Source organism: Grampus griseus (assembly GCF_964374135.1).
Source record: "Grampus griseus genome assembly, chromosome: 1".
NCBI lineage: Eukaryota > Metazoa > Chordata > Mammalia > Artiodactyla > Delphinidae > Grampus > Grampus griseus.
In genome coordinates this window covers 87,511,770-87,536,128 of record NC_139017.1, presented here as the reverse complement: position 1 = coordinate 87,536,128, position 24,359 = coordinate 87,511,770, and the positions used below count along the sequence as shown (strand labels likewise).

General features: G+C 39.9%; 1 protein-coding gene across 2 annotated transcripts; it reads right to left on the bottom strand.

Annotated features, from left to right (window-relative positions):
- Window positions 1-300: 300 nt before the first annotated feature.
- On the bottom strand, window positions 301-24,057 carry PSMA5 (proteasome 20S subunit alpha 5). 2 transcript variants are annotated; one of them, XM_082672317.1, is made up of 9 exons: window positions 23,931-24,057; window positions 19,854-19,920; window positions 13,175-13,301; window positions 10,867-10,934; window positions 9,820-9,927; window positions 9,620-9,678; window positions 8,927-9,029; window positions 7,619-7,705; window positions 301-998 (listed from the first exon to the last, which is right to left on the bottom strand). In XM_082672317.1, exons 1-9 carry the CDS (start codon window positions 23,957-23,959, stop codon window positions 921-923), a joined length of 726 nt encoding a protein of 241 aa, XP_082528443.1. In that variant the 5' UTR covers window positions 23,960-24,057; the 3' UTR covers window positions 301-920. The 2 variants fall into 2 exon arrangements, with proteins under 2 accessions (XP_082528443.1, XP_082528444.1); XM_082672318.1 differs by having other exon boundaries at window positions 24,037-24,057.
- Between the last annotated feature and the right edge of the window lie 302 nt (window positions 24,058-24,359).

The following is a 24,359-nucleotide window of genomic DNA, read 5'->3' as shown; positions in this document are numbered from 1 at the left end:
ATTTAGGTTGGTTCTGTGTCCTGGCTATTGTAAATAGTGCTGCAATGAATATTGTGGTACATGTCTCTTTCTGAATTATGGTTTTCTCAGGGTATATGCCCAGTAGTGGGATTGCTGGGTCCATATGGCCATTTTTGAGGCTCCAATAGATTGATTCTTTAAATCATCTCAACCAGTCATATGCTGGCAGCTCTAACGGGGGAAGTTCATAGTATATTCCAAAGTCTAATGTAAACTACTTCTGAATTACCCAGTTCTCTCTTACTGATTTGTAATTGATTGCCAGTGAGGCCAAGATCATGAATTTGATGCTTTTATAGTCCTTGACTTCATAAAAAAAAGAAAATCTCATTCCAAATTGTCTCTTAAGGCACAAGAAATAGTACAACATTGTAGCTGGCTTATTCCAAACCATCAGTTTTGGGGAGGGCCTCAAAACATGTTCTTTTGATGGTCAATTAGTAGCATCTCCTTCATATAAGGAAAGCAGCAAAAAATTATTTACTCAAGAAGAACTACAGAACTGAAGTTTACAGTGGTATTAGTACCTATAACACATGAGGAGGAGTTGGACTAGCTGGGAGTTCATCTGTCAACACCAAGGAATTCATAATATAGTTGATTCTGTTGTACAGAGCCACTAAAACAATTTTAGGATACTGATAGGATAGGGATGTTAATACCACTATCCTTTCTGCCCACAACACAAGTATTTTATACACAAGACTGCTTTAGAAGAGAATAGTCTATTAACAAATATTCAAAATTTTTCTTTATTTCAGAACTGCCTTTATGTACAGACATCATAAAAAAATGCACATACACTGGAGATTTTCCAAGGAATTGGAGCTGGAAATAAAAGTTAAGGGCAACTAGGAGAACTGAAACTGTCCCCAAGAAATTCTGAGGATCACGCTTCCTTAAATGTCCTTGATAACCTCTTCAAGTTCTTCCTTTGTGAACATGTGGAAATTCTGGCCAGGCTGCACTGTGGCTAGCTGGAAAGAAAACAGAGAAGGCTTAATAAGCTCGGCTCGATCACCCTGCTTATAGCCCCAGCACGGTCAGGAGAAGTTGTTGGTGACACAGCTGTTCATTAGGAACTAAGGGATCTGCTGTCCCAGGGATATCCTTTCCAGCAGCAGTTCCTAAAATAGCTGTCTGACTCCAAAATAAAAATCTTCTTGACCAAATTTTCTATTTTGAGGTTAACCCACCACATAATAGTTAACCAAATGCCTGGCATCACTGTCACTTCTTGAGGTTACTTCAACAAGGATCACAAAAGCAGCAGCAAATTGGTGTCAGTAGTTTTTTCTGTTAAAGATTCCTTTAGAAATACATTAAAAGCATATTCACACACTTGCAAGTTGAACTTGTGTATGTGACCTTGGTATACTTGCCCACTCTGTGCCTCAATTTCCATCAGTAAAATGGGGATAAAAGCACCTAACTCATAGGGTAGTTGTGAGGATTAAATGTGTCAATCCATGTAAAGTGCTTAGAACAGTGTCTAGAACATTGTAATAAGCACCACATAATTAACTATTATTGGTGGGTATTATTTTCTCTAAAACTGCCCATATGGTAACTTAACAAGAAAAACATTTGTTTTGTTTTTTTAAAAGGACTGGTGATGAAAAGATCTCATTAACACTGACCATAGGAAATCAGTTACCACTAAAGATATTAGTAATAACCAGCAGTCCAGATTATAATGTATTTAAGCAATAAAAGACTAGGGTCAGAAGATGGTTAGTTTCAAATTTAACCAAACCACCAGGTCTTCCATCATCTCTGCTGACAACATAGTCCCACGTTTTAGGGTAATACTGAGGAATAGGTGCCACTTCACTTTTCCCTTTAGCTTTTGTGTTTGTTTGAAATGTCATTTCCTTATATTACCTTTTTTTAACTTTAAAATTAAACATAATAGGGCATTTTTTGAGTAACATTCACTATTGATATTTAGTATAATTTGAAAACTGCCAAAATTAGCACAGCTCAGTTACATAATGTTTATTATTCTCTGCCTCAACTACAGGTAAAATTTAGAAGAAGACTACTACTGCACATCTTAAAACACCTGAAGATCTGGTCTGGGGACAGACTAAAAAAAATGTTCTCTCAAAGCCTGCAGTCTCCACTAGATTCTCCTAAAAGATCTATCCAATTACACGAAATATCAGAAGAGTCCCAAACATATTTGTAAAATGTATGTTAAATAATTTAGTGATGTCCATATAGACCATGAGTTCTATTCCAAGGAAATTAAAATATATAAATGCTTTTCTTAAGGACATGAGGACAGAGAGATACAAAGTCAATAAACCAGAGAAGAGTGAGAGCCTATAGAGTTTATTGTCAAGTCACCCATGGCTCACAGGCTAGTCCTCCCAAACCATTACAGGGGCTAAAAACCAGAAACTGGGCAACTCTGAATTAGAACAGTCCTATAGAACCAGGCTGCAAATCAATACTAATAGGACTTAAACCAAATACTGCCTCCAGGAAGGTACCCATCACTAGATGAGTAAAAATAACCCCTTGCCATTTACTTACATAATCTATATGAAAGCTACTTTTCTATTTATCTCATTTTACTTTCTTTTTTTAAAACTACATTTATTTATTTATTTATTTATTATTATTTTTGGCTGTGTTGGGTCTTCCTTGCTGCACGCGGGCTTTCTCTAGTTGCGGTGAGCGGGGACTACTCTTCATGGCAGTGCACGGGCTTCTTTCTCATTGCGGTGGCTTCTCTTGCTGCGGAGCACAGGCTCTAGGCGTGTGGGCTTCAGCAGTTGTGGCACTCAGGATCAGTAGTTGTGGCTTGCGGGCTCTAGAGCACAGGCCCAGTAGTTGGGGCGCACGGGCTTAGTTGCTCCGTGGCATGCAGGATCTTCCTGGACCAGGGATCTAACCTGTGTCCCCTGCATTGGCAGGAGGATTCTTAACCACTGCGCCACCAGGGAAATCCTCACTTTACTTTCAAGAAACCTCTGTGAGGCAGGTAAAACAGATATTTTCTTTTATTGATTTGATCAATAATTAATTGCTAAGCACCTGTGTACTAGTTACAGTTGTACAAGGCACTAGAGATCCAAACATGAAGAAAGTCTGTCTTATTTACTAAGAGCTCTAGACACCAAATGCTTTTAAAGTCAGGTAAGTGTTACAACAGAGCCAAGCATACATAAAGGCACAAAGGAGTAATCTAGGGGGAGTCCAGGAAGGCTTCAAGGAGAAGCAATCTTTGAGTTGTATCTTAAAGCACTACAAGAATGGGTCAGTCAAGGAGCAGAGGGCAGACTGAATATGCAAATGCATAAATGCACGAAACAAGATGATGCATTTGCAAAACTGAAAGTAATTCCAAATGACTAGAGCAGAAGTTGCATATGTGATGAGATGAAATGGAGAGGTAGCAGGAGTTCAGAGCTCATACAGAGATAGTGTATTAAAGTGTTAAAAAGTACAGGACCGGGCTTCCCTGGTAGTGCAGTGGTTGAGAGTCCGCCTGCCGATGCAGGGGACACAGGTTCGTGCCCCGGTCCGGGAAGATCCCACGTGCTACGGAGCAGCTAGGCCCGTGAGCCATGGCCGCTGAGCCTGCGCGCCCGGAGCCTGTGCTCCGCAATGGGAGAGGCCACAACAGTGAGAGGCCTGCGTACCGCAAAAAAAAAAAAAGGACAGGACCCCAAATCAGACCTGGTTTCAAACCGTGACCCCACCATTTACCAATACTGTTACTTTGGGCAAGGTCTTGCCTTCTCAAAGCCTCAGTTTCCTCCTCTGTAAAATGGAAGTAGGAATACCTATCTCATAAGGCTATTGTGAGGATTAAAAGATAATTGCATGTAAAATTAGCAAGGTACCTAACAGGTTAAACATATGCCTTAAGAAGTAGTGAATTACTATGACATGAAAAGAAGTTTGGAATTTATCTTGCAGACAGTTAAGAGTCAGAAAAGACTTTTTACAAGTGGAGGACAATTGAGATTAGATATGCAATTTAGAAAATCCACTTCAGTAGCACAATGGCAGGGGAAATGGAATGAAAATGAGGAGGGTAAGGCTAGAGGCAGGAAGACTACCTAGGAAATCTCAAAACATACAAGGCAGGAGAAAAATGAGGGCCTGACCAAGAGAAGGCCCTAGGAATAGGCATGAAGAAGAGGCACTGATATGAGAGTTATTTAAGGAGGCAAAGAAACAAATCGGTGAAGGCAAAGGGAGGTCAGAGTCTTCCAGGTTTCTGCTGTGAATGACAGGTTCACTGAAGGTGTCATCAACCAGAATTAGAAATAAGGGAAGAGGAAATGGTTTTCAGGAAAAATGATGAGTTTAGTTTTACAACTGTCAAAAATTTGAGGTGTCTGCTTCAGAAAAGGTCATATAAGAAGTCTTAAAAATGACCATGAAATCTGATAAAGAGGAGTTATGTTAGCAAGGGGCAGTCTCAGGGAAATAATAACAGAAACCAAGGCAGTGATTGAGAAATAAATGAGCGCGAGGCAGTGAAGACAATGAATACAGATTCATCATCTAGCAATTAAAGGTTAAAAGATATGATGAATGGAATAGCAATAAAATGTAACAAACTCCTGAATTTCAAAATTATTAAGTGAAAGAAGTGAGACACAAAAAGAATACACACTGTAAGATCCATTTATAAGAAATTCTAGAACATGCAAAACAAATCTATAGTGACAAAAAGCAGATCAGTGGGAAGGAAGTGACTAAAAAGGGGCATGAGGGAACTTTTGGGGATAACAGAAACGTTCTGTATTTTGTGGTTGCAGATACAAGGGTTATACCTTTGTCAAAATTCACTGAACTGTAAACTTAAAACAGGCACACACTACAGTATGTACATTATGCCTCAATGAAGTTGATCTTTTAAAAAAGGATACTAGGTAGAGAGAGGGGTTGACAAAGGTGGGTTTTGTTTTTTTGTTTCTCTAAAGATGCAACTTGGAAATTTTCCCTTTTTGAGGGGAAGTGGCTGTTGAGGAGAGGCTGGTGACGCAAGGGACAACTGGAGGAGCAGGGACCTCAAAGAGATAGAGGAGGGTGGGCTCTAGAGCAGTGGCTCCCAAATGCCTGACCTTCTTAGGCTGAGCATCAGAGTCACCCAAGGAGATTTCACAAATAGAGATTTTTGATGGACAGCCAAAGACTGATGGACAGCCAGGTTTGGAAACCATGAGTTAGAGCTTGGAAAAGTGGAAGTGCCCCTGTGTTAAAGGGAAGAAAACTCTAGTCAGGGATTAATGATAGAGCGTGGATGGGACACACACCTGATGCTCTCTTCAAAGCAACACTGTAGTTGCACTGAAACTGAATGAGCTAAAAAATATCTTTGAAGTTTTAGTTGAACCAAGCAGGGCTTAGAACCTTCACTGTGAGATCAAAAGAGCTACATGTGAATTACTCTGAGGTAGCAAGGAGATAGTCTTAGTGGAAATGCCAAGACCCTATCTCATTCAGTACCACAGAAAACAAAGCACAAAAGGAACTGACAAAATCCCTCCTAAGGGTCAATATGGGCTATCGTTGCATATTTTGCGCCTCATCATCTCAGAGACTGGCACGAAGGGGAAGCATTTTCAAATCTTTGCTGAGAAGGTGAAAAAACAACTATTTATGAAGTAAGTTTTCCATTTCCATTCCATAACCCCCTCTCCCCATGCCTGCTGAAGAAGCAAGCCAAACACCCCTCCCGCAGCCCCAACCTCTCTCCAACTCTTCTCAGACCTTCCCACCATTAGGCCAGCCCCTTGTTCTGGTGCCCAATTTTGCCCCTTTCACTGCAGCCTAAGGAACCGGGCTCTATTGGTGACAGATTGACAAACAATACTCTCCAGTACTCTCTCCATTCTTCTGCCCATAACCAGTCAATCCTTTGCCAGAGATTTATCTAAATATACATTTTCTCAATCTATGCTGAGTATAGCTGAAAAGTATCCTGGTAAGTGCTGATTGGTTTAATTACTGATTTGTGATTCCAGCTTCAGTTGGCCTTTAAAATTTTTTTTTTTTTTTTTTCCTTCCTGCGGTACGCAGGTCTCTCACTGCTGTGGCCTCTCCCTTTGCGGAGCACAGGCTCCGGATGTGCAGGCCTAGCGGCCATGGCTCATGGGCCCAGCCGCTTCGCGGCACGTGGGATCTTCCCAGACTGGGGCACGAACCCGTGTCCCCTGCATCGGCAGGCGGACTCCCAACCACTGCGCCACCAGGGAAGCCCTAAAAATTTAATTAAAATATAATATACATACATACCATGCCTCCAAGGGTAACCACTATCCTGACTTTTTACAACAACTTGTTTTGTGATTTCAGCCTCAGCTAGCGTATTTTAATGTGACCCAGCAATCCTTTTACTCATCCCTGTCTTCCCTTTTCCCTATCCATAATGACGTTTCCAAATATTTTCCATTCCTTTTAATTTCACTGTTGCATTCACCCACCTTCAGCAGATGATCTAACAATCACCAGGGAAATATAATACCTCTCTCCCAGTTCACCTCCAAGCCTGCCTTAACTTTACTCATCATTACCTCCCATCCTGCTGTCTACTCTTAGGATCCTAAATAAGGGCATTCAGAATCTGGTCCACGTCTCTCCAGTGTCATCTCCCTATCTCACATACATCTCACACTCCAGCATTCAGATAAATCCCTCAGAGTCCCCTTTTACGCACAACGTTATTTTACATGTCCTGTTCCCTCTTCCTGGAATACCATTCTCTTCCCTTCTCCTAACTTCACCTCTTCCAGTAAGCTTTCCTAACGCCCCAGTATAAGTTATATGTTCCTGTGTCAATCCATTCATATTGCTATTACAGAAGTATCAACCCAAGCTGTTATTATCTGTATGTCCTCTATACTGCTTAATGGGAACTGGATTTTCTGTGTCTGTATCCCTGGCATCTACATAGTACCTGGCATGTAATGGGTATTCAATATAATGCTGAATCAATTCTATTTTTCAAAACCAACTCCTTCATTTGTACCATGCCATCTCTCTTCTAGAACTTTTCCATCACTATCTAACTTCCACTTTTAATTCTTTTTTTTTTTTTTGGTGGTACGCGGGCCTCTCACTGCTGTGGCCTCTCCTGTCGCAGAGCACAGGCTCCGGACGCGCAGGCCCAGCAGCCATGGCTCACGGGCCCAGCCGCTCCGCGGCACATGGGATCCTCCTGGACCAGGGCACGAACCTGTGTCCCCTGCATCGGCAGGCGGGCTCTCAACCACTGCGCCACCAGGGAAGCCCTTAATTCTTTTAACATTTTTCTATCCACTACTTGCTTCTCAGACTATAAAAGTATTTTCAAGTCTTTCCCCATCCTTAAAAAGACAAAAATCCTTTTCTTTAATGCTGCCTGCTGCTGACATTAATTACTTCTTGAGAAGGCAGCATATTCTTGTTTTGTCCACTTCATCACTCCCTTTTATTCTTTAACTCACCAAATTCTGGCTTCTGCCATACCACGTTACTAAAGTTGCTTATTCACAGGATAATAACTTCTTGAGAACTGAGCATACAAAAATGTTACTATCTTGATCTTCAGCAATGAGAGCTATGATATCTGAATAAAACAGAAAAATACCTCTATGTTAGTTGCATTCAGCTTCTCCTCCATTACTTGTTTGAGGATTATGAGTGAAGATTTGATGGCTTCTTTCAGTGTCATAGACTTGAAACAAAGAGGGCAAGAAGAGTAGCCATTAATTGTACATAATCCCTCCTTCCTTCAAAGATTTCCCCTATATCTCCCTGAAGAAATGATTTAGCAAATATTAATAAATCAAACATCTCAATAAGTACAGTGCATTACAAGTATCTCCAGAATTCAGGTAAATGGTAAATAAGTAGAGTACCTTTATTCAGAGAAAAAAAAGTCTTATTTTGAACCAGAACAAAGTTACCAACTTTAATATGTTAAGTGATCTTTGAAGAAGGGGAAAGTTAGACTTCTCTAGTTATTGTCTTTTGATTTAGAAGCAAGATAATATTGATGATATCCTGTGAATAATAATTCCCAAATGATCTAGAAGGTAGCCCAATGGTTTAGAAAATCTGCTCTTTGCTTACCCCATTTTGTATCTAATTTCCTGCACACGTAAAAGCAATACTAGAAGTTGATTTAAGCAGGCATCCCTGTATGAACCACCTGAATGACAAGTAGGGCAGCCTTCAGCCACTACAATGAGTTACCCCAAACCAAGGCTTCCCATCCCACAAAGATAAAAAGTACCAAATGCCCACTTGCTTGGAGAGCCAGACTAGGAAATATAAACTGCTAAGTAAAGCTGTGAATATAAAGGATAAACAAATTGTGGTATATCTATACCATGGCATACCACTCATCAATAAAAAGAAACTACTGAAATGTGCAAAAATACGAACGTATCTCAAAAACAGTACGTTGAACAAAAAAAGGCAGACATGAAAATACAAACTGTATGATTCTATTCATAGAAAGACCAGACAAAACTAATCTACAACGGTAAATGTGCCTGAAACGGGGGAAGAGACTGACTGGAGAGGAGGCAAGCATTCTGGGGCAGGGTGATGGAAGTGTGCTATATATATATGTATCTATTTTAAATTATTTATTTATTTATTTGGCCGCGCCGGGTCTTAGTTGTGGCATGCGGTATCTTTTAGCTGCGGCCTGTGGGATCTAGTTCCCTGACCACAGCTCGAACCGGGGCCCCCTACATTGGGACCGTGGAGTCTTAACCGCTGGACCACCAGGGAAGTCCCTATATTTTGTTTTAAGTGCTGGTTACAAGGGTGTATACAATTGTCAAAACTCATAGAACTGAACTCTTAGGTCTGTGCATTTTATTTTATGTAAATTATACCATGATTTAAAAAAAAGATAATAGAAGTCGTGAGAATGCTTAATTACCTTGTGGTAAACTTCTTGCAAGGAGCTCTGGGCACCCTCTGAGGCAGAGCCAATCGCTCGAGCATCACACTGTACAAAGGTTCCAGATGGGTCCATATGAAACCTGCAAAACCACCAAAAAGAAGAGGATTAAAATGCTTAAGAACGGTGGCATTTTATGTAACAAACGTCTCACTAAAAAATATAAATGCTTGGCCCTGCAGCCAGGAAATACCGAGGCACAAATCCAAAAGGTGTTCTATGGCTGGAGAAACCAGATCTTTTAAAAAGTGTTTAAGAAAACTAATAATAATTTCCTCAGGGATTTAGAAGAGAAGTATGTATAAGAATACTTTATATAGAGAGTATATATAAATATGATACTTATGTATGCCTATCTAAATACTATTTGAGGACAGGGATCAAATCAATATTCCAAAGCAAGGCTCAAACACATTTTGACTACAGCAACAAAGTTACTTCTAATTTCTTTCCAGAAATAGCACTGATTCCAGTAGAGGAGTTCTTCATAAAATCCCCAAATTTGTTTTTGTGTAAGCAGCACAGAATCAATGAACTTTATAGAATTAGAAGCCCTTCATTTTTACAACTCTACAATAATCTTCTCACTTGATTTAAACAACCAGTCCCATCCCAAATGAAAATAATTCTCCCAAAAACGAAGCAGGAAAAAAATGGCCAAATGGTACTTACAGCTGGGGTCCTTTTTCATCAACTCCTCCAAATAACAGTGCTACTCCAAAGGGACGAGACTAGAACCAAAAAGCAGGAGGTATTAAGATAAATAGCTATGAAGTAGGGGGGCGAGAAGAGACAGGAAAGACATGTTCCGAGGACAAATGTCATCAGTTCCACAGGACAGCAAGAAAGCTTCGCACAAGCGTCAAACTCACCATGGCACCTGGATCTGCATCTTCTTCTCCAAACTGTAGAGCCAGATTTGACACAGCCTGAGTCACACTCTCCACTGTCATGGTCTCATTGTAGGTGAACCAGTGGTTCTAAAAGAAGAGCAAAGCATGGTCTACCTTTCGTAAGAATGGCATTAAAAGTAGCCCACCATCTCACCACACACATCCCTTTGAACTGTGGTTAAAAACTGAATGCTCAAGCTCTGGTGTGTTTTCCTTAACATTAAACTCAAATGCTCGGGACTGCATGAGAGGAAGAGAAATAGCTCTGGAAATAAAGTTATATCAAAAGGACTCTAAGCAATGACGACTTTTCAAGGGAGAGGACTGCTCCCTTGAAAAACAGAGTTAACCCTTCAGAGCACCAAATCTAGTCTTTTCACAAAGTGAAGGCTAATAGCTGAGTGCCGCTTTCCCTCAAAGGCCCTATCTTAGCATTCTGTTGGAGTTTAAATTAAATGACTTATTCTTACATAAGTACTGACAGCAAACCTGCAAATAAGCACAAAAAAAATTTTTTACCAATCAGATATTTTTTTCTTACCAGTCTACTACTCTGTAGGCAGCAGGAGCTCAGTTAAAAAAAAAAAAAAAATCAGTATTCCTAACCAGCATTTATCACCTGGTACATATCATTACTCACTACAGGAGAGCTGTCATTTGCAAGCCTAGCTGCAAAGGCAGTTGGGGTGAGAATTCCTTTAGCTATTTCTACCTCTTGCTATGGTGCTCCCACAGAAAGTCAATTAGGGAACAGAATACAGTGCAATGCTTGCTTTATATAAGGCAAGTCAAAAAGAAGCAAGAGACTGTCAGCACTATTTACCAGGGCTTCCTCAAAGCTGCAATGGTTGGATGGCTAGACTCCAAGCCTCAGAAAGTTGTAACTAGGGATTCTACCCAAAATCACTCCCAAGAGCTACATCTGATATTAACACAGATACCTGCAGTACAGCCCAGGCAGTTATATCATCACTAAACAAGGAACACAAGCATCATGGTAAAAAGGAGAGATGATGCTAATTTTACCTGTGTCTCCACTCTGGCTTTATCAATTAAAGTCTTAGCATCAGCAATTAGCCCACTCATGGCACAACCTGCAATGTAAAAGCAACAGTGACCCGATAGCCAAATCCTTGTAGAACTCTTTCATCCACTCAGGAAATACTGAAATTCTGGAGTGAAACCATGGCAGCCATTCAGCAATCCCATAGCAATATACCTAAGAGATTAGATGGGAAATTATCTACACTGAACACAAGTATAATTATATCACTAACAAATAAAAACCATTCATAATGAAACAGAAGTCTAGCTATTAAGGTAGGAGACAGAGAAGAGCAGCTACTCAAACATGAATTTCCACACGTTACATCCTCAAGCATTCCTTCAGCACTCTTTGGTAGCCCGTGATGCACTTTCAAACTAAGCAAGCACTAACAGTCCAACAGGAGAAACAAGGGAAAAAAAATAACTATCTCACTATGAGCTACAATGGAAGACCCTAGAAGAAAATCAAGTCTTTTCACTTTCTGACCAAACACAAACTAGTTATATGAGAGATGGCCCAAGATGCCAAGATTATGGCTGTGACGTTACACGTCATGACTCAAATCTAAATTTCCAGTCTGGGTCTCACTCCCACATTTCAGACCTATAAAGCCAAACGACTCCATTAATATATCTACTTGGATATACCACAGACTCAACTCATTTCCCTTCTAGGCTCCATCTTTTTCCCTGGCCCTCACAACCAACTGAATCCCAAATTCTATCAATTGCTGTCTGATTAGCCTGTCTGGCATTAGTCCTTACCTCTCCGTCTTCTGGCCACCACCTTGGTTAATCCTTCATTATCTCTTTATTTGGACTATTAAAAAAATTTCTGACCTGGTCTCCCTGCCTCCAGTCTCAGCCCCCTTCACTGTACCTTCAACACTACTATCAGAATGGTCTTTCTCAAATCCTAATCTGATCATATTTCCTCAGTGCTCAAAACCTTGGCAATGCAAAAGGATCAAGTTCAAGCTCTTTAGTGTGGTAAAAAGGACTTCCACTGTTTGATCCCAGACTCATTTCTTGCCACATTCCACCTGCCAGTCATGCCAAACTGCGTGTGCCAGGGTATTTTATATTTTACACCACCACAGCTTTGCTCTTCTATTCCCTCCGACCAGAAAGCTCTCCCCTGCTACACCCAGACACTTATTCACTTGGTAAACACTTCCTTATCTTTTAGAATTCAGTTCAGCTCAAGCATCACCTTTGTGGAATCCTTTTCTGAAAACCTCACTACCACTGGCCCCAGGGAAAACTAATTGTTTCCTCCATTGTACCCCTACTAAGCATATACTACAGCCTTTCTTAATACCTACTTCACTTAATTGCATTGACTTATTTACATATCTACCTCTGTTATTAAACTGTATGCTCCTGGAACACACGGGGACTATGTCTCATTCCTTTGTGTGCCCCTGGTGTCTAGCACAAAGTCTGGCACATAATAGGTTCTCAATTTGTTGAATGAAGTGACACTGACCTACCTCCAAAAGGTAGATGGCTTCAGAGAAAGTAGATAAAATGTTCTAATCTTAAAAGACTAAATCTCAGTTTCTGTATCTATGAAAGAGATAATGTCAAGCTCCCTGAGTCACTATGGCATTTGATTCTGACGCCCTCAAGCAATTAATTATTTTACCAATGTTTCAGTAATTAGATGACTAGATAGGTTAAGTAAATGTGGGCAGTCAACTAAAATGCCATGCTATAAATAAGTAGAACTACTCATCATGTTACAATGATGCCAGAGGCCACGGCAGGGGAATTTAACAGGGACCCAAAAAAGGGAGGAAGGGAAGGTGAGGGGAGATAGACTGAAATGATAAATCTGAAAACAGAGGAAGAGTACCGATCTGGGTCAAAGTCTATCATCCTTATACTCTCTGCACCTTGGTCACTCTGAAGATCTTTAAGAATTTCTCTTTGCTTAGTGGACACCCCTACCTTCCCACACAATCCTCTGCTCCAGGTAGCCTCCTAATGTTATGCATCGATGAGGACCCAGCCACCATAGGGAGCTGGCCTATGATTCAACCTTCACATATTTCAATAACCATCACATTTGCCAAGTATAAATCTGAGGGAGAAAGGAACGTCTGGGAGTAGGTGAATCCTATAACTGCTTCCTACTACCTATATTATGCACAATGGCCTACTACCTGGAAAATGATAACTAACAAGGGATAAGATGCTCACCTAATGAACCTCTCTTGAAACATCAAAGAAGACTGATTAACCCAGGCAAGATCCTACAGAACAGCCTTCTCCTACTCCTTACCTATGTGAGCATCAATCTCTACAATTTTCTCAATGCTGCTGGGCTCCATGAGTGGAGAGGTAATTCTCTTCTCCACAGCTAGGCACACACCCTCTGATGTCTGGATCCCAATGGCTGTAGAACCAAGCTAAAGAGAAACAGGTTATGGTTATCATATAGAAGTCAAAGAACAATCTCACATACTCACCAGGAATCTCTCTGTATATCTTCACATGATAGAAGCTTCAATCAGCCATATCTAATACACAGAGAAAATAAGGAGCACCCTAATAATGTACTATTCCTGTCAATGGCAAGAGCACTGATTTACAGAATTTTGTGCTTCTAAAGGGGAAGTTCAAGGTCTTGAAAATGTCCGGAAAATGATCAACTCTAATGCCAGTTTTTTGGAGAGGGGCAGATTCTAAAGTTCTAAACATAGAGGGCAAGAAGTAATACAACTCTAATGTTTTTTCTGGACTTGGTATCTTTTTACCTCTGCTACCTTGATCTATCCGAAAAGGTGATATCCCTCAAATCTATGTGACTCCAGAAAAGTCATTTACTTAAAAAAAAAAAACAAAGAAAGAAAAAAGAAAAGATAAAGAAACACCAACAACATAAAAATATCTTTCAAGGTCACTAGCAGTCTACAATATAGCTTGATTTCATCTCTCCATCTCCATGTCACCATCCTAGTCACCCACCCCTCTTTGTCTCAGTTTCCTTATCTACAAAAGGGGGATAATAACAACAATACCTACACATCAAGAGGGGTAAACACACATACATAAAATGCTTAAAATGGTAACTTGTACGTAATAAATGAGCAACAAATGTTAGCTATTTTTTTATATGCCAAGATTACTTCAATAGCCTCCTTAGTCTATCTTTAATCTCTCTCTCCCAATGTATCTTTCATATTATGGCCTGACTGATACAATAAAATACTATTTTCATTATACTTCTCCTTCTCTAAAGAATTAATATCTCTCTATACTGCCTGTAACATAAAATCCAAGTAAAGCTTCCAGAGTCCTCAAAACCTAATCCTACTTTACTCTTCCAACTTTATTATTTATCATTCTCCAGCAAAATCCCTCAGGTATAGCCAAATCCATTTTCTCATGCTATATTATCCGCTACCCTTGTTCTGCCCATGCTGTCCCACCTGGAATACGCTCCTCCCTTTGCCTATCCAAATTCCACCCATCATTCATAAAGGCTTCCATAACTATGCGTGCTCTCTCCTCTAAATAATCACTATATTTACTTACAGTAAATCACTATATTTACTTAGTTCTACAAAGCAATGACTATCAGTGTGAGCATCAGATTCCTGGAGTCTGTTATTGAAAAGTATTCCAAAGAATTTCATAAATCATTGTGCATAACATGCTTAAAACGCATGCAGACTGAATGATCATGTCTCTTACATATATGTATTATTTTTCAAATGTGTAAAGTTGTGACTTTATTTAGAAGTGTTATTAAATATATATACCTGCTTTTCACTGTATATTTTCTTAATGGTACATGCATAACTACAGGAGATAAAATGTCAAAGAATTTTATGTAAAAAATGAGTGCTCTTACTTCTAAGTAAAGGTGTAGACTGAATACATACATTAGCTCTACTCCTTCTCCAAGTCTTAGAACAGGAGATTAAAAGGCTTAAGCGGGGACTGGATAAATCCACTAGGACAAAGAGTGGACAAAGACACAGACACAAAATTTTAAAGCAAGAAGATGGGTTAGTGATTACTTACTTAGCAAACCTGAGAAATCCAAATCCTAAGCCAGTAGTAAAGAAAGTCAAGAAACAACCTGATTTCTATCATAGGACCCCCCAAAAAGGGAATGGTGGCAACAAGGACCTCTGGAAATAGAAACAGAACAGCTAAAAATTATAAAATTAGTTCAACGTTTGCTTAAGAGACAGATTTCCAGATCTCTTACCCTACATTGTAAAGCTAGATGATGGCCCCCACTCCCACTCCTGTAGAAGACTCTGGAGAGAGTAAAACAGAGGGTCTCTAGATTGGGGGATGCCACCATCGAAGGCAGAGTACTACAGGAAAACGGGAATTAAGTAAAAATTGACAAGTTTAATGTTAAGAACCCCAGCCTTCTTTCCCTGCTCAGCTCTCAGAAGTGAGCAGGCAGAAACACCTTCAAGGCATGAAATGAGAAGAGGCAGTTTTCTCTAGAGCAGTAGTTTTCAAATTTTCTGACCCAAATCTACATTAAGAAATATACTTTATATCATGACCAAAATACACAAACAGGTACAAAGAAATAAATATAATAGAAACAAAGTTTCATGCAGAAAAGAAAACACTCACCAATACTATGAGCAAGGCATTCTGAGATCTACTGCTCCAGTCTACGTCAAAAAGAAATGCTCCCATGACCTACTAAATTGATTCAGTGCCCACTAATAGGTCAAGATCTGCAGTTTAAAAATATATATCTCTAAAGAATCTAGCTTGTTCAAGGGGAAAAAGAAATCTAAAGAAAAAATTTTTTTTTAGTCCTTGAAAAAGGTATTTTCATCCATAAAACAAGAACAGGACACTAATAAGAAAAAGGAAAAAAAGCAAAAAAGCTTGGAAATTGAAAATACTTTCTTATGAAATCATTGGAGAACGGGTTCTACCAAATTGAAGGAATACATCAAAAAAGAAAATGACTTGCGATCTAACGCAAGAGGGAGTTAAAGAGAGTTCCTAGGATGATGATGATAGAAGAGCCTAAGTATACAGCTGTGCAGCAGGCCCAGAGAACCAGTCCAGATTAGAGCTGGTCAAAGGCTCAAAGATTTCTTTAAGAATCTTTCACAGGATACTTAATGTGCCTGAGTGTTTTGAGAGGATATACATAACTTGGAGAGACCTTGGGGATGAATTATTGATATTTACATACTAAATTAGGCAAAATTTTTAAAGAGAATTACAAACTCCCAGGAAAACACTATTGTGCAGAAACAGAAAAACAGCTCAGGTATGAAAAGCATTTACGTAGTCTTACCAATAGAAATGTTGACTAATGATCTAACAAAATTATGATAGATATGACATACATTGAGAGGGTTGCCCTATCTCTACCCCAGTAGGAAACTGTATATCTGTGTGTCACTGGGGGCAGAAGTCGTCATCCTTCATAATGAAAAGTCTGTGGATAATACCTAGGTGAAAAAAATGTAAGTCTGTGTTCCTATCTTAGAGATATGGAAGTAAATGCCAAGAAAATTAGCTAAAAGACTTTAAAATGTTGCATCTGAGAAGCTGAAGATAAAGAGGGGCAGGCTCAGGGATTTCTGCTTTTGTTACAAGGTTTATAAAACTATTTTACCTTCTGACTAAAACTACATGCACGTATGCCTTAAAAATACAGTAGACCCTTGAACAATACAAGTTTGAACTGTGCAGGTCCACTTACATGTGGATTTTTTTTTTCAATGGTAATACAACAGTACTGATCTGTGGTTGGTTGAATGGGTGAATGAGGAACCACAGATATGGAGGGCCAACTATATCAATAGATTATAGGGCAATTTTAGACTGCTTGGAGGGTCGGTGTCCTTAACCCTTGCCTTGTTCAAGGGTCAACTGTAAAATAAAAAAGTCAGAAACCATTGTCAGAGAATTTAATTTGGCACTTAGTTGTCCTCTAATTGTTTTGTGTATAGTGTATTGATCTTGAATCTCCAACTGAACAGAGCAGAACAGAATTCATACCTACTTTGTAAATTTTTATTTATTTATTTATTTACTGCTGCATTGGGTCTTCGTTGCTGCGCACAGGCTTTCTCTAGTTGCGGCGAACGGAGGCTATTCTTCATTGCAGTGCGTGGGCTTCTCATTGTGGTGGCTTCTCTTGCTATGGATCATGGGCTCTAGGTGCATGGGCTTCAGTAGTTGTGGCATGTGGGCTTCAGTACTTGTGACTCGCAGGCTCTAGAGTGCAGGCTCAGTAGTTGTGGCTCACAGGCTTAGTTGCTCTGCGGCATGTGGGATCTTCCCGGACCAGGGCTCGAACCCGTGTCCCCTGCATTGGCAGGCGGATTCTTAACCACTGCGCCACCAGGGAAGTCCCCATGCCTACCTTAAAATTTTATCTAGCAGAGTTATTCTCAACCGGGAGCCATTTTACCCCCTAGGGGACAACTGACAAAGTCTGGAGACATTTCTGGTTGTCACAACTGGAGGAGTGAGTGCTACTGGCATCTAACGGGTAGAGGCCAGGGATGTTGCTAAACAGCCTACAATGCACAGGTCTGTCCCCCACAACAAAGAATTATCCGTTCTAAAATGTCAATAGTCCCTGTAATTATTTTGTGGAGGAAGTTCTCATAGCACAAGAAAAAATTTTCAACTTGTTCAATTTGGCCTCCAACTTAAATAGCTTTCTAGGACTTCCCTGGAGGCGCAGTAGTTAAGAATCTGCCTGTCAGTGCAGGGGACACGGGTTTGAGCCCTGGTCCGGGAAGATCCCACATGCCGCGGAGCAACTAAGCCCGTGCACCACAACTACTGAGCCTGCGCTCTAGAGTCTGCGAGCCACAACTACTGAGCCCACGTGCCACAACTACTGAAACCCGTGCACCTAGAGACTGAGCACCACAATGAAGAGTAGCCCCCGCTCGCCGCAACTAGAGAAAGCCTGCACGCAGCAACAAAGACCCAATGCAGTCAAAAATCAACCAATCAATTAATTAAAAAATATAATTTCTATGCTTCTACTCCAAAAAAGGGTCAATATTTTGAGACAGGCTATTTTACAAAATATATCAAGATAATTTTCTCTTGTACATTATATTTATACCCAGACATTTCAATATTACGATTCTGACTAAACTCCACCCCCACCCTGGGTTGGGACTGGGGAGATGGAGGAGGGAAGAAAGGGAACACTTGAACTGACTATGTATTATTTATTTAATATAATTCACTAGCATAGTAACCAATGTCCAGATGCTCAGAATAATACAATAATTTTGACACTGTCACAGATTTCCATTTCTTCCCCCAAACCTAACTCTAAAAGGCACTCTGCTCCCACCTCTGCTGGCTATATCTCACCCATGCCATCCATACAGCACCTCTACGTGATAATTTCTATTTGTCAGCCATTTTCAGTCATTTCTCCAGCTCCTTTCATACTACTAAATCCTTATAGTTATCAAATTGCTTTCACATTGGCTAAGTTGCCAAGACAACAAGGTTGTTTCAACACCTAGGAGTATGAATTTTTACACAGGTTAAGCAGCATACGTTAATGGCACTACTCCATCCTAGCTCAAACTAGGGCTACAGAGATCAGATACTATCTCGTTATCTCTAAGCAACATGGAAATTACTAGCACTAACGGGCTTAAGGAGAACCAAAAAAACTGAGAATTACTCTTCGCTTGCACATCTGGATAGAACTATTACCTTAGCTGAGGCTCAAAATAAATGCTACAGCTTGGAATTGTGATAATCTCAGACTTCATAGTAACATATGGTTTAAATATAGGGCACACATGATTAGAAATAGAAAACAGGCACTTTTTGTAGCTGGCCCATCGTTTTCTGCCCACTATCTACTACAATGCTTCCACCTTCACTTCTATGTCTTCAACTAAGAATCTTCTTTGCCCTTTCCAGATTCTCATACAACTATTTTCCCCAATACACTCTTTCTAGAAGAGGTAACTTAGAGGGAAACACGATAGTTCTCTTCAAATATGTGAGGAATTGCCTTATGGAAGAGGTTTAAACATCCTGTATGGTTCAAGGGCAAAACTAGGGCCAACTGAAGGAAACTTCAGGAAGCTAGACTTTCAATTCAATATAAGGATAAATTTCTAAACCATTATGAACGATCTCCAAACAGAATGAGCTATCTAGTGAGAAAATATTCTGTCACTAGATCTATAAAAACAGAAGCTGTTTGGGGATGCAGAGGTGATTGAAACAGAGTGAAGAGTTGGACTAGATCAGTGATTCTCAACCGTTGCTAGACACTAAGAATCGCTGAGGTAGTCCTTAAAAATACTGATGCCTGGACCTTATCCTAAACGACCTAATTTAGATCTAAAGCAGAATTTAGATTATCCATAATCCAACAAATAGAAGATCCCACATAAGTAACTTTAGTATAAATAGCTTACTTTCTAACTAATTTTTTGAATACTGGTTTGAACTATTCGATTTTGTTGTTAGATTACAGGACACATCTCTTATTCAGACCCAAAAATGTCTAGTACAAATTGACAAATTTACCAACAAGAATACAGGTGATCAGTTAAATGATTTGTTCAAGATGATAAAATATCTCCCAGGTGCTAACTCAGGAATTCTAGACCCCTTTCTTTATAGCCAAGAAGATTATAAACACAAACATGTCCTTCCAACCCCACTAAGAAAAAGCTACTTACATAACTATGAAGCAGTTATTTGTTTAAAAAGTTCCAAAGTAGTTGTTAGGAATGGGATTGAAATTGTTATACAAATGGTTAATTGTGCCCAACACTGTAAATCAACCATACTTCAATAAAAAAATAAAATTAAAAAGAAGGTTAACTGTGGTTGATTAAAGGGAGATAAAGAACATTTTCTAAAGGAATAGCTAAAACACATTTACTCCAAATGTTCTGCCAGCAAAGTACTAAGTTGCCATGAAATTTCAAAAACGACCCCACTTGATACTATACCTTGATAGCCTCAATGGCATATTCCACTTGAAATAATCTTCCTTCAGGAGAAAAAGTATTCACACCCCTATAATTAAAAAAAAGAAAAAAGAAAAAGGTATTAAAATTGTCAGAAAAAATAAGCATAGAGACACTAAAGTCAAGTTCCTTGACATCTAGCTCAGATGGCTACAAGATGTGCACACTGTCTTTATGCTCCTTTACCCACAACAATCTGTAGCTGTTTTTTGGTACATTAACAGTTTTTCAAGACAATGGAACCTATACATAGAACACCTCTGCCCCACTCCCAAAGTATCTTCAAACTGATCAAATGAAAGCAGGTGACTTTCTGCCTCTATCTTGAATCAATTTGGAATCCCTCTGGTAAATTCATGCCCCCAAACTATCAGGCAATTCCTAAGAAAATGTGCATTTATCCTTATCCTCTTCCCATTACGTGAATTTGATGTTAATATCTTACTTTTTAGTAAAAGTCAGCCACAGGGACATTTCTCTATTTATTTGTATGAATTAGTATTGTTATCTGAAAAACAGACTGAGATCTGTTGCAGTTCCTAAAGCCTAACCTAGTTAATTCACTCAATACATTATACATGCCAGACTGCTCTTCTCCCTTAAACAATTCCCAACCTTTCCTTGCTCATCTGTTAGAAATCCCTTTGGAGAAGAAGCATCATGGTCTTAGCTATAAAAGCTTTCCGCACACAATGGACACTTTAAGAATATTTGAACAAATGAATGAAAATAGTTGTGCTCCTTGGTTTATGGAGTCTGGAGTTTATAACGTGTAAGATGATATAGAGCAGTGTTTTCAAATTTGTTTTATCAAAACCTCTTTTTTTAAAAAAATAAATATTTTTAATATATATATATATATATCCCAAATATAAAACAGATAATAATACAAGTTGACATTTACTGAATATGTACTATATGCCTGGCACTGTTGCAAACCTTTAAATGACAACACACTTAATTCTCAAAACAATCCCATGAAATAGTATTCTAAAGCGATACTACTTTAGAGATGAGGAAGTTGAGACACAAAGAGGTTGACTAATTTGCCCAAAGTCACTCAGCATATAAGAGGCAGAACTGGAATGAGAATTTAGGCAATCTAAGACCAAGCTTTCAACTATCAGGAGTCAAAAGAGAATCTCACCATTCCAGCCTCCCATTTTCCCCAGAGGTACTATCCCTAATGTCATTTAAAAGGAAATTTAGGACTCTAAGAAACAGCTTTTAAAAATCACTGAGAGGAAAGTCCGAGGGCAGAAGACCTGGGATTAAATTCTAGTTCTGCCACTTACTAACTTTAATTTGCTCAAATGAAAAAAAAAAAATCTATCCTGCCTCTGTCATAATACAATTGGTACTGAATTGCACAGATTATGAAAGCACTTTGTAAAGTGTAAAGTACTGTGTGAATACGAATACAGTATTTTCACCCTAATTCAGGAACTTTATCCTGTTGAGGTATTACTAAGTCTTTCCTAATGTGGGCTCTGCTCTTGGCCCTGTTTTCAAACTTTCTTTGGGTTATTTCATTCATGTCAAGCACTAACTACTTCCAAATCTCTATTACCAGTTTGACCTCTTTCCTGATTAATCTGAAAGCCTCCTGAGCATTTCCATTTGGATATCCCATTAGTGCCAAACACTTGACATTTTCCAGTCTGAAATATACAGTCACCCTTGCAAAATCAGCTACATCTCCTGCCATTCCTACTTCATTTTTACTTTAAAACACCTCGCATCTCCCAGTTCCCCAAACTATAAAGTTCTGAACGATCTGACTCACTCCTCCCTTTTTCCCATAATTAACAATATGCCAAGTCATATCAATTCAAATCAGTTCCCCCCACACCCCCCACACAGTACTCTACACTCCCTTCCATTCTCAATGCCCTCATTACCTTTCAACTATTTTAATAGCCTTCTAACTGGTACTGATTCTCTTTCCTCTAATCCAGTCAATTAATCTCTATACAACGCAATTATGATTATGTAACTTCTTAAAATTATAATTTATGCCACACAGATGCCTACAAAATAAGACCCAAACTTCTCAACCTCATATTAAAAACCATCCAGTATCTAGCACCATAGTGTTTTCCCAGATCTCCCCCCATTCCCATATGTGTATCATATGTGCCAGCAGACTAGAATTTTTGCAAACACTATGTATGCTTTCCCACTGCCCCTCCTTTGTTCATCCTATATTCTCTGCCTCAAAACTATTCACTCTCACTCTCCATATTTATTAAAACCTTACATCTAAGACTCAGTTTATTTATGTTTTTTAAAATTTATTTATTTATTTAGGCTGTGCTTGGTCTTATTTGCAGCAAGTGGGATCTTCATTGCCGAATGTGGGCTCTTAGTTGCGGCATGCATGTGGGATCTAGTTCCCTGACCAGGGATCGAACCCGGGCCCCCTGCATTGGAAGCGCGGAGTCTTAGCCACTGAACCACCAGGGAAGTTCCTAAGGCTCAGTTTAAATATCAGCTCCTTTTGAAGTTTTCCATAATACCCTAATATTGAATGCAATCTCTCTCGTCAAACTCCCATAGTGTTGATTTGAGCTTCTCTAATGACATGAACACATTTCTGAATTATACTATAGTTACTTTTGTAAATAGTTCTTTAAAGGACAGTCTCCCATATGAGAAAAAGGAACATGATATTGTTCACTGCCATATGACAAGCATTCAAGTACCTTAGCTAAGTGAATAAAAAAGGACTGTTTTAGGCATTCTTTAGGAAGATACAAAAATGAGTAACACAAAGCAGTTAATAAAGATGTTAAGTAAATGATCACAAAAACCTTAATAAAGGTTTTCTGATAAGAATAACAATTTCCATCATACACACCCCTTACTCAAAATTATATCACCCAAAGATGATTCTTTTCAATGCTCTGGAAGCTAAATACTGACTAACAAAGTTATTTTATAGGACAGTAGGAAAAGGAGTCCGTTTTTTGTTTTGTTTTTTTTTAAGGAGTCAGTTTTAAAACCTCACATACATCTTCTATGAGTCAGTAAAAGGATTTTTTTCTTAAAGTGGTAGTTCTAACTGATAAAACTTTTGACAGGTTCAACATATACTTGACAAGAAATGCAGCTTCTCAAGCCATCTAGTACAAAGAAAACATCTGCCTTTCCTGGCTTTAAAATTTAAAAAAAACAATAGCTATGTGAAACGTAACTGATCAAAACAGAAACTGAAAGTAAAAATGTCTACAGCATAAGTATGTACAATTTAATATTACTTAACATTTCCAAGCTCTGAAAGATTTTTTGTTTTATACAAATACAACAACCTCACAGCTTTGATTTCAAAAACAGATCTGGCTGCAACACACATTTAAAGTAACTTGCTTTAAACTGTTTAAAAAGTCAGAAAAGCTTGGGTCTAGTTGAACCAGCATGATGACAAAACTCTTGAGAACACTCTAAACTCCAGTTCCCATAAAATCAGACACCATACACTATATCTGGGCGAAGCTGAGACTTCCTTCGCGCTTCTGCAGAAACTATACATCACATCACGCCCCATTACACCTCAATCAAAGGAATGGCTGCTCTGTTCCCACAGCTAAGAAACGGAAAACGAGGTTGTGCTCCTAGAAGGAAAAGGGAGCTGAAATGATCAAACCCATTAAGTGATCTCTAATTGCTTTTTCTTCCAGGTACACGTTTACATTTTTAAAAAGGCAGTCACACTCAGCACAAAAAGATGAAGGGGAGAAGGGGTGACTCCTGGCCTTTCTAGGTTAAAGGTCGGAGTCGCGGCGCGCCAGCCGCCTTTCCCCAAGCACAAAGCGGAGCTTCACGCTTCCGCACCGACTTCGGACCCAGCAGTGACTCAGCGGTAGGACAAGTGCGGCCGACAGGCGCAACTCTAGCCTGGGGAATCACAGCGGGCGGCTGGGGAAGGCGAGAGATCCCCGGGCCGGGCCAGACTCGGGATCCTGGGGCGCCCCCATGACACGGCAGAACCCAGGCCCAGACCGGGCCCCGGGCCCGCCGACCCGTAACTTCCACCCCATTTCCCCCAACCACACAGACCTGTCGTACTCAGACCGGGTGAGAAACATGGTAAGGGCAGGAGAAAGCGGCAGCGGCCACTCGGGGATTCTGAGGGCCAAGACGAGTCCACCTGCACCCAACTCACCCACACCGCCACACAGCCAAGTCTCCGTTACCAACTGCGCGTGCGCTCGCAACCCCTTCAGCCCGCCCTCCCGTACCTGCCTTCTATTGGTTGGTCGGAGTTCCCGCCGAGGTGACTGGGCCAACGCGCTTCCCCCGCCCGGCCTCGGTAGTTCCAGAGAGGGCGGGACAAAGGTCGTTCTTCCGCTTTTAGTTGCTTGTGGTTGCTAGGGGCGCTCGGAACGGTAGGTGTGTGGTGAGAGTTCACGTTTTAGAGACGTTGTGAAGCCATCCCAAGATTGGCAACTGGGGAACTTGTATGGAGAGTCGGTCTGTCTGAACCCT

Bases quoted from the DNA above. Each gene is read 5' to 3' on its own strand.
- PSMA5 (XM_082672317.1), bottom strand. From the start codon at position 23,959: ATGTTTCTCACCCGGTCTGAGTACGACAG. The intron at 13,302-19,853 runs GTATAGTATCAA...GTTTCTCTTTAG, and splicing joins ATGCCATTGAGGCTATCAAG to CTTGGTTCTACAGCCATTGG. The intron at 9,679-9,819 runs GTGAGTTTGACG...TTTTGGTTCTAG, and splicing joins ATGCAGATCCAGGTGCCATG to TCTCGTCCCTTTGGAGTAGC.